The sequence below is a fragment of the Saccopteryx bilineata genome, chromosome 3, assembly GCF_036850765.1.
Source record: "Saccopteryx bilineata isolate mSacBil1 chromosome 3, mSacBil1_pri_phased_curated, whole genome shotgun sequence".
NCBI lineage: Eukaryota > Metazoa > Chordata > Mammalia > Chiroptera > Emballonuridae > Saccopteryx > Saccopteryx bilineata.
Genome location: NC_089492.1, coordinates 66115783 through 66129226, shown reverse-complemented (window position 1 = coordinate 66129226; position 13444 = coordinate 66115783). Strand labels below are relative to the sequence as shown.

Genomic DNA, 13444 nt, shown 5'->3' with positions numbered 1-13444 from the left:
GGCAAGTTGAAAAGAAAAAACAGATCTACATAAAAAGAATACAGGTATGATATGATAAATGCTATAATGTAGGCATAGAAGGGAATATAAACAAAAAGACTAACATAGGGGAGGTGGGAAGACCTCCTAAGGGATGCCTTTTAGAGGTATGGCAGGAAAAGTGGGTAGAAACTGGACAACACAACTGAAATTAGTCATTCTGGCTAAAATTACCAAAAGAAAAGCAAAGACTTTTTTATTTTCTTCCCAAATGACTGACAGAATCGCACAAACTATAAAACAGAACTTTGGCCACCGCTGTGTTGTCCATGTAACCAGGCAGCTAATTTTAGAATATAATGCTCTATTCTTCACACAAATCATGATTTGTAGTATGTCCATATTAATTTCTTCTAAGTTAGGCCTGACCTGTGGTGGCGCAGTGGATAAAGCATCAACCTGGAATGCTGAGGTCGCTGGTTTGAAACCTTGGGCTTGCCTGGCCAAGGCACATATGGGAGTTGATGCTCCCTGCTCCTCTCTCTCTCTCTCTCTCCCCTCTCTAAAGTGAATAAATAAAATCTTTTAATTTCTTCTAAGTTATAATTACATTTTTTTGAATTGAAAGCTCTGGGCCCAAGCTAAATTTCCTGATTGGTGGAGGTACAAAGCTTGGAGGATAATTTATAATCATTCTGTCACCTTCCATGGCACATCCACCAAACAAAAGACGTCTGAAATGTCAGCAAAAGGAACTGAACAAAAGCAATAGAAAAAACAATTCACTCAAAGAACTTGACGAGGATGCCTTGAATACATTTTTTTAAAAAAAAAACTGACTGCCCTTGTGATGGGCTAAAAAAGTCAGCAGAGTTGAAAATAAAAATCAATCTTGCTTCCATAAGCCCTGACATATTTCCTCCCAGAGTATATATCCTAAACTGAATCTCCGCTTAGCCTTATTTTATCTGTAGCACTTCCAGCTCTCATTTATCCCCAAGGAAATTCTGAGCACAAAGTACTTTGATCTTCCCTTTGCTTTGGTGAAAACAATAGCTTTTCTCAGCTCAGGGACAGAGGTAAGTCAAAGGTTTCTTTGCGAAGATGATTTTTTTCTGCTTCTGCTGTCAGCCAGGATATCTATTCATCCTAGATAAATATCATCACAATATGAGATGCATCACAAAACGTGGGGAAAAAAAGAGTTAAGTAATTCAAATCCCATTTATTGCTCTTATCTGAAGATTGTATTAAAAATTCTTTTAATTTAAAAGTAAAATAAATATTAGACATAATTACAACTTCTCAAGGGCAAATGGATTAGTTCGAATACAGATGAGAATAAGTAAAGTGCAGCTAAATTAAATACAATTCCATGCACAAATATAAACACTGCTATATCATATTCTCAGAAAGCAGTGGTGGCAACAATTGAATAAGATTATGGTATTTTTCAAATAAAGAAAAGATATGATGCTCTCAAGAGTGTCACTGTAATTTCAAGTTTATCTGTTCTTGTCTCATGTGAAATTTATGAACCCTGGCTATGCTGATAAATTTTCTTGAGAGGTCTCCAACAGAGTCAGCATCTGTACCCATCAAGTGGCCTAGACTTTTCTGGATATAAAAAGTAGAATGGGTACTAGAATAAATTTAGTAAAATGATAATAGCACAAAAAAAGAAGGCCACTACACACTGTAATTAATCTGATTTCCAATTTAATTTAACTATTTTGATGGTACTTCCTATGTACCAAGCACAGTGGCGACTAGGACCTGGTTGCCCTCCTATGTATTGAGCAAGGGAGAAAAATAAGTCCCAAGTCAAAAGAAAACAAATAAAATCCAAGAGGTTGTTAAGTTTTAAAGAAGAAAGTGATTAATTCTACCTGAGGCTATAATAACTGAAGGCTTCCTGCAGAAAGATAAATTTGAGTTGGGTCTTAAATAATTAAACTCTTTCATCAAATAGAAATGGAGCTGAAGCCTGCCCTGGATGACAGCTGGGTTCAAAGAAGCTGAGAAAGAACTGCTAGTAAAAGATGTACAGGTGGGCGTGCTGATTCTGTTCCCACGCCTGTGTCATGTCCATCTTTCTCCTGAATTCCAACCACCATACCACCTTACTAATTATCCTTCCTCCACAGGATTTTCATGTACGCTATTGTCTCTGCCAGAAAATACCCTCCACACCACACCTTCATCTCCCATTTCCTGTCCCTTAAACACTGTAACCTCAACTCCTCTTTCAGGACTCTGCATGAAGGTCACACTCCTCCAATCATCCATGCCTGGTACCTCCAACTATCTCCCCATCCTGCCCCCAATTCAGGTTGATTTCCTTCTTAGGCATATGCTTAGCAGCTCACACATTCCCTATGTTATTTTTCCACATATTGCTACATATTGTAAGTAAAAAATATAGTTTAATGTTTATCATAACCCACTGGCAAAACTTTTCTTATAAGGTAGCAATCTTGTCTAGTGCGATGCCCCCAACATGAAGCGTTGTCCCTGGTACTTGGTGGGCATACAGGATTGGTGGAATAAACATAAGTATTCAGTACTTCTTTTACTATCACATTGTGGGAAAATGTGGCATTTAATATAACTTATAACATGTATATGTTAGAGCCTTTACACATTTCACATAAAGGAAGGAAGTATAGAAAATGATCAAGCATTATAAATTAATTCAAATTCGTTGTAAACTTAGTTATTTTCTCCTGCTATTGAAGAATCACTGCTCATATAAAACAAAACTTATAACTCAGAAAATTGTTGTTCCTAATCTGAAAACAGAAAGAAATTGAACATAAGCATTTAATTTACAGCTTGTCTTAGAGCAACAGAAATATGAATGCATTTTAAGGTATAAAGAAACAGAATTTGCCTGAAAGACAAGCTAGAAAATAAATATAAAACTGCTATAAAAGAGCTAAATATGCATCTGGAATGTTTCCAGTTAATTTAAAAAGAAAGCCCATCATGTAGCTGCTTTACTAAGAAAAACAATGGAAGGATAAAGGAATTATTTACATTCTAATTAGTGGTCTTTCATTCTGTCTGTCTCTCTTATTCTCTCTCCCAGATTTTATTAAGTCCATACTCTTGTTGATTTAAGGTAGTTTCCACAGCTCCTCATCAATAGAACAACTGAGATTTTCTATTTTACAGTTGGGTTTGCTGTTTGCTCTCCAAACAAAGAATGAGAAACAATGTTTTGTGAGTTGAAGGCTCTAAGGGGGACGTGTGCCTGGGGCTGGAGATGAGGGCTGAGGGCTGAGGTTCCCCTGGTCTTTATTTTCTCACTCTGGTAACTGTCCTTAGAGACACCAAGTCCATGCTATCCTTCACATCTGTCTCGTGCCAGGAGGACACATGCACTGACATTTTCCCCCCTCAGAATAGAGAGAAATGACACATTTCATAGAGGCACTATCATGAGAATAGCCAAAACTTCCTGCCAGACATATTTCAGCTGAAAAAATTGCTCAAAACATATGGCTCTGAGATGGATATTTGTGGAGCATTTCTTGTGAACACAAAATCTCCATCAGCTTTCTACTTGTTATACAAAATATATTTCAGCTTTTTAAACACTTCCTTTTAAAGAAAAAGTGCCATTCGTATCCACCAAGCATACTTTAAGAGAATAGATGCTTTGAATAATTTCCTTGTTTTCCTTCTGTAAGGATGATGAATTTACATGTAGATACCCCAAATCGTAAGCTCTAATAAGTTTCCATCTGAAGCTGTCACTTCACAAAAATAATAAATGACCCCAGTAACTTGCTTCCTTCTGATTTTTCTGCTTTATTTTACTGTTGACTTTATCATAAAAAATAGTATTTAAAATACAATCTAGAACCCTCAAATTGAAAGGAGTCCTTGAAGACAAGGAATACTGTTCACAGTTACATCACATTTTATCTCACTGGTCACCAGGCAGTGGTACTTTTGGCCAATACCCAGCACGCATTAAAATAAAAGGGTTTGGTAATGATAAAGTACATTTATGTAGGGCAGGAGCAAACAAGGCTAATGGGGATGATGGCTCATGTCCAGAGGGAATGAATAAAAAGGAAAGCCTGGGGAAGAGAAAGAGAATAGTTTGAGGATGGTGAAGGTAGGGACTAAAAATGCCCTCCCTCATGAGTTTCTTGGTTAGAATTTTTTAGTTAAACACTTTATATACTCTTATCTTAATAATCAAAGGAAAATCAATCAAGAACTCTATGTGCCTTGGAACAGGAAGATATATTTAGACATAGCTATCAACATTTCTGCTGGCTTACTGTTGTCCATGGAGGGTAACAACTACCCAAGGCTGTCTTCAGACCACCAGTGTTGGGGCTCTGAGGCAGGTGGCAAGGATGCCCCAGGTGTACTGCCTGGTCTGTATTTCCACAGAGACTGGGGAAAGAGTGGTCAGACCAGCCAGTTGCCCTCTACTTGCTGCATTTCTGCCTAGTGAGAACTTGAACCATTTTGAATATTATTTGCAATAGAAGTTAATAAAGTAAAAACTGTCCAATGGCTTCTACATTGCACCCTCCAATGGCCTACAGTCCTACATATCATACAACATGCATCATCTATCTCAATGTGCTACAATCCCTCTGGCATTCTTTGTCTTTCTCAAACATGAGAAGCTTACTCCCAAGGTCTGTACAGATCTCTTGACTGTTTTGGGAAAGTTCTTCCCCCAGACTGGCAAGGCTGTCTTCTTGTGATTCAGGCTTCTGTTCAAATGCCACCTAATATTTAAATCATCCCTAATTACCCATGTTAAATGACCAACCTTGTAGCGTAGCAACTTGTTTTTAATTTTCTTCATTGTGTTTTTCACTATCTATAATACTTTATGGATTTATTTGTTCAGTTGTTGTCTTTCCCATTCTCAAAGAATGACAACTTCATGAACACTGAGTGCATGATTCAGTGAGGGTGCGGAATCAGAGCATCTGGGGACCTCTGATAATGTCTGATGCCACACCTTAGTGACACAGAAATTCTTTTCAGTGTACAATGTTTACTCCATCCACCGAGATGGCCTAACTACCACAAAAAGTATAAACTTTAAAGAGAAAAAAAGTCTTTGATTTAAATTCAAGTTTCACCATTTATTACCCAGTAAACTTGTATGTTTCTCTTAAAAAGGAAATATTAATATGGAACTTCCTGGCTAAATAAATAATCCATATTACTTACCTAACATTGTTACTGACTCTTAACTTGTTCTTAAAAGTTAGCAAGAATTATGGTTAACATTATTTTTTTCTGTTAAGTAGCAAATTATTTCCACCTATTATTTGCTGTTCTGGAAAAATTTTTAATAGGAATAGAATCCGATGTTTTTGCCTGTCAAACATCCTCACCCTGCACTCTTTATGACAGTCCATTGGTCCTCTGTGATGCTCAACTCACCACAAGTGGGCACATGACTTGGCTCTGGCTAGTGACTCCTCAGGACTTCACTGGAGCCCTCAGTGAGGGAAGTGGGGACTACTGGGGGCGCTCTCTCTTCTTTGAATGCAACAGTGGCTCTTAGCACTAATCCTTATCCAAATGTGAAACAACCTTGCCCCAAAATAATGAAGCCCACAGAGAGGTAAGTAGTACCAAGAGACAGAAGAGAAACAGTATCTTGAAAACCTGTAGTCCTGCATCCAGCTGTGCCTGAAGCAGCCCCAACCCCTGGACATACCAGTTATATGGATAAGCCGACACAGTATTTCACTTATGCAGTTTGAGTTTGGTTTCTGGAACTTGTAGTTTAGACAATATCTTCTAATAAAATAATAATTATTTACTTATTTATGTTTGTTTGTGATATGGCTAAAGGAATAAAGGCCTATTCTGAGGTCTAATTAACAAATTAATATCCAGAATGAAATGGTTTTCAGTGGAAATGTTAAAAAGGGCTGTAGAAATGTGAGGAACTAGCAACACCTCTGACTATTTTTTAAAGAGGGACAGTAAGAGTCCCTTTAAAGAAGGCTCCAAAACCCAAGAACAGATTGCCAAAGAGCAATTTTGGACTGATTTTAGTTACAGGTAAAAGGAAGAATTAAGGAAGAAATTAATACCCTTATTCAAGAAATAAGCAGGAAGAGAAGGCATTATTGGAAGTAAAGAAGAAGGTGTCTCCTTTGTAAAAAATAAAAATCTAACATGTAGCAAGTAGAATAAACAGCAGATGATTCCTGACAAGGGCGCCTAATTTATACTGAGGAGTCTATACTTCTAATGTATCTTTCCCTGTATTTTCTCCACAAAAAAAAACATTAAAATGTTTTCTTATAGGATAGCATGCAATTAATGCACATGCTGGTTTTCTTAATATAGAATCTTAAACATATTGTCATGTATGCTATATACAGATAGACATTATATTTGTGGGGGAGGGTTTAGAGAAAAAAAGATACATAGAGGTAGAGTGTGAGTGCTATGCCACGTCCCTTCCCTTTGCTAGTTACTCCAAAATAATCAGATACAATGAAAGATAAATTTATGGAGGGCTTCTTACGCAAATTACTTTGATGAACACAATGGAAAACACCAAGATAACCTTATTCCTCATCTCAGGTTATGAAAGAATAAATTTCACTTTTATGTGGATTCCAAAGAACAATATAATGAACATACAAAACAGAAAGTCTCATACATAGATACAGAAAACAGACTGATGGTTGTCAGAGGGGAGAGGGATTGGGTGGCTGGATAAGGAGGTGAAGGACCTGAGGTACAGATTAGTATGTAGTTCCAGAAAAGTTGTGGGGATGTAAAGTACAGCATATAGTCAATAATACTGTGATAACCATGTATGGTGCCAGGTAGGTACTGGAAATATCAGGGGAACACGTTATAAAATAGATATTGTCTAAACACTATGTTGTACACTTGAAACTAATACAAAAGAATACTGGAAGTAAACTGTAATTGAAAGAATTAAAAAATATGTATAAACTACAAAAAAAAGATTAAAGATGGTGAGAAATCTGTACACATAATCTGTCTTCAGAGAGAAACAGTGAACTCTGTAACAGCCATAAATAAAGTAAAATTACAAACTGCAAGAGCGAGCTGCCATTCATTCAGCACAGGGCCGTGGTTCTGAAGTTTGAGTGCGCACGAGAACCAAGGGGCAGCCTCCGCCGCGCAGACCGCAGACCGCAGGGCCGCCCAGGAGAGTTTTAACAAGTGCGCAGCGACACTGATGCTGCCAGTCTGGGGTTCCTCCTCTGAGAACTCCCAGAACTAGGGAATTGGTTTCAATTCTAGCGGCACATTAGAATCTCCCAGGGCACTTCCAAAATATCGAATGCCCACACCTTATTCCCGCCCAGTAATCAAAGAAAACTGATCTATGAAGGAGACTATACTAGAGCTAAACATTGACACATATGAATAGTAGTTTTATCAACAGAGGCGGGAGAAGCAGATGATCGTGAGAAGTCAAGGAAGAAGGAGAGCACAGGGCGTGATCAGAAACGAGGTGAGACAGCACAGCAGGTGCAGGGGCAGTGCGGAGAAATCTCGGGTCGAGTCACGAAAGACCTTGACCGCCATACCAAGCAGCTTGTGACTCCTCTGGAATCAATAGTAAATCAACACATGCTCTGGGAAAGAGACTGATGGTGAGATGCGGTTTAAAGTTACTATCTTGAAGCAAAATCCTGAGGAGCTAAACACTGGTTCTTAGAGAAAGATTAGCTAGGTGCAATAGCAACGGTCTACTCTAGAACTATTCCCTCAAACAGGATTCCAGGGACATATTCTGAGGGCCTTTGTGTTCTACACAAGTGCTTTAATTTTGTGTCCTTATTTGAAAGATACCTTAAGAATATATTTTATCAGTTATGCAGGCAAAACTTTCATTTTGTGAAGACAGTACTCAGTGCTGAAATTGTCATAAGGTTGAACAAAATGGTTAAAAGTTCAGAATAAACATTTTTTCCTGTGAAAGGAGTCAGCATATCCCACGCTTTTGAGACATAGTGATCTAGACAAAGTAGTGAAACTGGGGCAGCCTTGGAGACACAACAGTCATCAGGCTTTGCAACTGCATTTTAGGAGGAGAAAATGAGGAGTCAAAAAGATATTGGGGGCTCTGAGGCTAGAGCTTCAGAGGATGATAAAATGCTGGAAAGAAGTTTAAAAACCTAGGAAAAGAGGCAGGTTTGTGTAGGTCTGGGTTAGGGAGACAAAGTATTTTTAGTGAAAGAAAGGCTACCTGTTGGTCACAACCACAAGAACCAATACCCACTTCATGTCAGGAATTTTATGAATTATCTTCACAGTTTATCTATATTGAGGACAAAACCAAAATAATGTCACAATAGTATTTTTGAGTTATTAGGGCTTAAGGTTGAAAAACAATATTTTCTTTTAAAAATAAAAACTGTAATCTGTTAGTAATTTTAAAAGGCAATCTGTTAGCAGAGTAACATAAGAGGGAAATGTGTATGCTAATAATTTGTTGAAAATCAAAGCTGCTGATTTATAACACTTATTGTGGTTAATTTTCTCTGCCATTGATCATTGTACCAGTGACATTATTTTTAGCGGGAAGAAAGTAAAATGCAAACATTAACATCATATGTATTTGAAACTAGATATTTTCCCCATTACCAAGTACATGTGTTATAATATCTTCCATGATAAACATCTCTGTGTGTGAAGGTGTCAACTGTTTAATGGTACATAAAGAAAACTATTCTACCCTTAATCCACGAGCCTTCTAGGGCAGTGGTCCCCAAGCCCTGGGCCGTGGACCGGTACCAGTCCGTGGGCCATTTGGTACTGGTCCACAGAGAAAGAATAAATTACTTACATTATTTCCATTTTATTTATATTTAAGTCTGAACGATGTTTTATTTTTTAAAAATGACCAGATTCCCTCTGTTACATCCATCTAAGACTCACTCTTGACGCTTGTCTCGGTCACGTGATACATTTATCTGTCCCACCCTAAAGGTCGGTCCGTGAAAATATTTTCTGACATTAAACCGGTCTGTGGTCCCCTAAAAAGGTTGGGGACCACTGTTCTAGGGGACACCACTGTACATCAATGCTTTTTCTCCAGGAAATGGTTTACTACTATAAATATTTAATCCCTTGATCTTCAACAGAAATTGAAACAAATGAGCCAGTCAAAGACAAATATCATATGATCTCACTTGGAATCTAATGAACAAAATAAACTTATGAACAAAATAGAAACAGAGCCATGGATACATGGAACAGATGGACAGCTGTCAGAGGGGAGAGGGTGGGGGACTGCATAAAAGAAGGTGAAGGGATTAACTAAAAAACATATACACATAACACATAGACATGGTCAACAGTGTGGTGACAGAGGGCAAGGGGATGGAGTTTTGGTGGAGGTGGACAAAGCGGGAGGGCACAGAAAGAGACCTTGTTAGGGACAGAGACACATGATGTGGTAGGAAGATGGTGGTTTGTTGAGTAGTACATTTGAAACCCCTAAGGTTTTGCAAACCAATGTTGTTCCAATAAATTCAATTAAAAAAAACAGCAGAAAAAGTTTCATTTTTTCTATTTTATTCTGACAAACAGTACCCATTAGAATACTTGAAATCTTAAATCCTAAATAGAGGACCTTATATCAAAAGAAATATCATGAATCGGCTAACATAATAATGTCAAAAACTCTATTTTTCTGCTCCTGTCAAACTATAGAAATTTTTTTAAAAAAATTGAATGATTACATACCTGAGCTTCTGGTTGTATTGTTTGACCTTTTCCAACGAGGCTGCATTTATTTGGGCCTGAAATTCCTCCACTGAAACATTATCTCTGTAGTAATACCCTTCCATGCTCTCCAGTGCTGTGTAAACAAGTAAATGTCTGTGACTTTATGACTCAGTTTCTCCACATTTCCTGTAATCTTATTATTAGTAAATGTATTAAATAGCACCAATATGACCATGTATGTAAGAAACTATCTTTTACCAGACCAGTAATAAATAAAAATCATTCTTCTGCTCTCATAATAAATAGCAAACATTTGTTGATTCTCTGTTAAGTAGGAAAAGGTAATTTCTCATTTAAACCATCTCCTATTTTATATATGTTCTTTGTGAAGCTAAACTCAAACTAATATATATTATTAATATACAAAGATATATATACATGTATAAACACATGCATATGTATGAGAGGCAGAACTATATATAAACATACATAAAAGCAAAACATATTGAAATTGTTGCTCACCATGTTTATTCACATTCTCTTATAGCTGCAATTCAATTATGAAATATTAGTACAATAAATAAGAAATATAAAGTAAAATCTAAAAATACTATCTTTACTACAATGGTCAGTAAATTTAGTTAAAAGGCCCTGGCCGATTGGCTCAGCAGTAGAGCATTGGCCTGGCATGTTGAAGTCTCGAGTTCAATTCCCAGTCAGGGCACACAGAAGAAGCGACCATCTGCTTCTCTACCCTTCCTCCCACGCCCCCCTCTTCCCTTCCTGTAGCCATGGCTCATTCAAGCAAGTTGGCCCTGGGCACTGAGGATGGTACCATGGCCTCACCTCAGGTGCTAAAATAGCTTGGTTGCAGAGCAGTGGAGTAATGGCCCCAGATGGGCAGAACATCGCCCCACAGGGGGCTTGCCAGGTGTATCTTGGTTGGGGTGCATGCGAGATTCTGTCTCCCTGCCTCCCTGCCTCTCACTTAATATTAATAATAAAAAAAATTTAGTTAAAAAATGTCTTTTATTAATTTAAAAAGTCCTTTGATTGGCCCTGGCCGGTTGGCTCAGCGGTAGAGCATTGGCCTGGCACGCGGGGGACCCGGGTTCGATTCCCGGCCAGGGCACATAGGAGAAGTGCCCATTTACTTCTCCACCCCCACCCCCTCCTTCCTCTCTGTCTCTCTCTTCCCCTCCAGCAGCCAAGGCTACATTAGAGCAAAGATGGCCTGGGCGCTGGGGATGGCTCCTTGGCCGCTGCCCCAGACGCTAGAGTGGCTCTGGTCGCGGCAGAGTGACGCCCCGGAGGGGCAGAGCATCGCCCCCTGGTGGGCAGAGCGTCGCCCCTGGTGGGCGCGCCAGGTGGATCCCGGTCGGGCGCATGCGGGAGTCTGTCTGACTGTCTCTCCCCATTTCCAGCTTCAGAAAAAAAAAAAAAAAAAAAAGTCCTTTGATTAATATGGACTTCCTCCTTAACTAACATTTTTGGTTGAGTGGCTCTTTTCTTTATAACTTTATGCGGTGATATTTTTAACCTTTTTGGAGGGTAAATTAACCACATAGAATTGCCCAGAAGTACAAGACTGCCTATGGAGAGATTGCCAACAAAAAGAATGGCATTGAAATGAACCTGGTCCAACATAAATGGTTTCTCCCAGCAGACGATTTCAAAATTGATTAAAAAATTAATCTTCTTTCAAAACTTCTAAATACAATAGTTTCTAAATGAAATAATAAGGATTCCTCATATTGACAAAAACTCATCACAATTTTGGGGGCAAAAAAAAGAAAGTTGCTGCTAACTTTAGCTGTGTTGTATTCTGAACTAGTCAGATTTCTAGTGTGTTAAAGAAATGATAAAAATTTTAGAGGACTACTAAATTTGAAAGTTTTTAAATGGAATTTTAGGCCAATAATTAAGAAAAGCATTTGTACAAAATTTGAGAGAAAGCCCACTCCATTTACTTGGATGTAGGAAATAAAATTTGTGAGCTTGTTTTGGTGATTATTTATTTGTTAATTCCTTAAGACTTTTGCATTAATTAGAGGATTTTCACCGGTTCAGCAAGTTTCTGGTTCTGAATACACATCAGAAATAAAAATAAGTCTTCCTGAAAAATCAATCTACAAATACACGTCATATTCACTTTCATTAACAGGATGTTTATTTGTGAAAAGCAAATATTACAGGAGGAATCAATCTATCAACAGTCATGCTTCGATGTGGATTCCTCACACTAGTTGTAAAGCTAATAATGAGACTCCTTGCACTGGAGTGAAACCACCACTTCTGTTCCTTAGTAGCTGTGTGACCTTGGGCATGTTCATTAATACCTGAGATCTTCAGGTTCCTCATTTGTGAAATGGAAAATAAGAGTACCTACTAATTATGGTTCTTGAAAAAGAACTGAGTTAACTAATAGTATTATGGAAGCCTATGACTACTCTTAATCATTTACTGCACGTGTTTTGTGTACTAGGCAACATGCCCAATGCCCTGTGGGCATTATCTAATTACCAAGACATATAGATTATGTACAGTGTGCTTAGCCAAACAGTAAATTTTGGGAATTGAGAGGAGGGTCTATACAAGGACACTTCAATTTGTGATGTAAGATCAGAAAGACTGGAAAAACACTAGGAAGAAGCAAGGGTGGATGGAGTAGGGGAGATGGAAGGGAAAGAAGAAAACTTCTGGGATCTAATTCTTACAAAAGTCTTGATAGCTTGCCTGACCAGGCGGTGGCGCAGTGAATAGAGCAATGGACTGGGACACGGGGGATCCAGGTTAGGAACCCTGAGGTCACTGGCTTAAGAACAGGCTCATCTGGCTTGAGAGCTGGGTTGCTAGCTTGAGTGTGGGATCACAGACATGGCCCTATGGTCACTGGCTTGAAGCCCAAGGTCACTGGATTGAGGCTTGAGCCCCAAGGTTGCTGGCTTGAGCAATGGGACACTCACTCCGCTGTAGCCCCCCTCTCCCCGGTCAAGGCACATAAGAGAAAGCAATCAATGAACAACTAAGGACTTGCAACTAAGAATTGATGCTTCTCATCTCTCTCTCTCCCTTCCTGCCTGTCTGTCCCTATCTGTCCCTATCTTTCCCTCTCTGTCTCTGTCTCTGTCTCACACACATACAAAAAAAGTCTTAATGGCTCAACTTTAACTGGAATGTCCAATCCTGCTCTAAAAGTTGGTTATAATATAAATACAAATTCATATTTTTGACAATTTTTCCAAATTAACAACAGTTAAAATTTACAATTATGTAAAAACAGATTTTTAAAGAGAGTCTAATAATTTTGTCAAGAGTCTCAGCAAGATCTTATGGTACCTGTATGATGTTGTGGGCAAATGAACAAAAAAAGATGAGTTCTATATTTAAAAAGGTAAACTTGGTATCACAAAGAAGAGGAAGAAGAACCACATTCCCTATTTAGGTCCATAGGTTGGGTATATATTGTTTTTAAAAGAAGAAAATAGAATGATGTTTTATCAAATCAGATTTCTATTCTCAGAAAAGTAGGTTAAATATATAATAATGTCCAAACTTTAAAATTTGGCCTCTCCTTAGCATTTTCTTGTCTGGTTACCTTAATTCTCATTCTATGAGACATCTTTATTTCAGAATTGTAGCCTCAAGAATAGATTTCTGTTGTTTTAACCCACTCAGTTTGTGGTCATTTATTGTGACATCTGTGGGAAACTAACACAAATTCAGTGCCAGTGCGTCACTT

The 13444-nt window shown here is 38.2% G+C and overlaps 1 protein-coding gene across 1 annotated transcript in view; it reads right to left on the bottom strand.

Annotated features, from left to right (window-relative positions):
• The window catches only part of PREX2 (phosphatidylinositol-3,4,5-trisphosphate dependent Rac exchange factor 2), a 283206-nt gene that overhangs the window by 48039 nt on the left and 221723 nt on the right, over positions 1–13444 (bottom strand). Inside the window, exon 36 of the mRNA XM_066266273.1 lies at positions 9721–9835. Within this exon, the coding sequence (XP_066122370.1) occupies positions 9721–9835 (115 nt within the window). The remainder of the gene's footprint in view (positions 1–9720; positions 9836–13444) is intronic.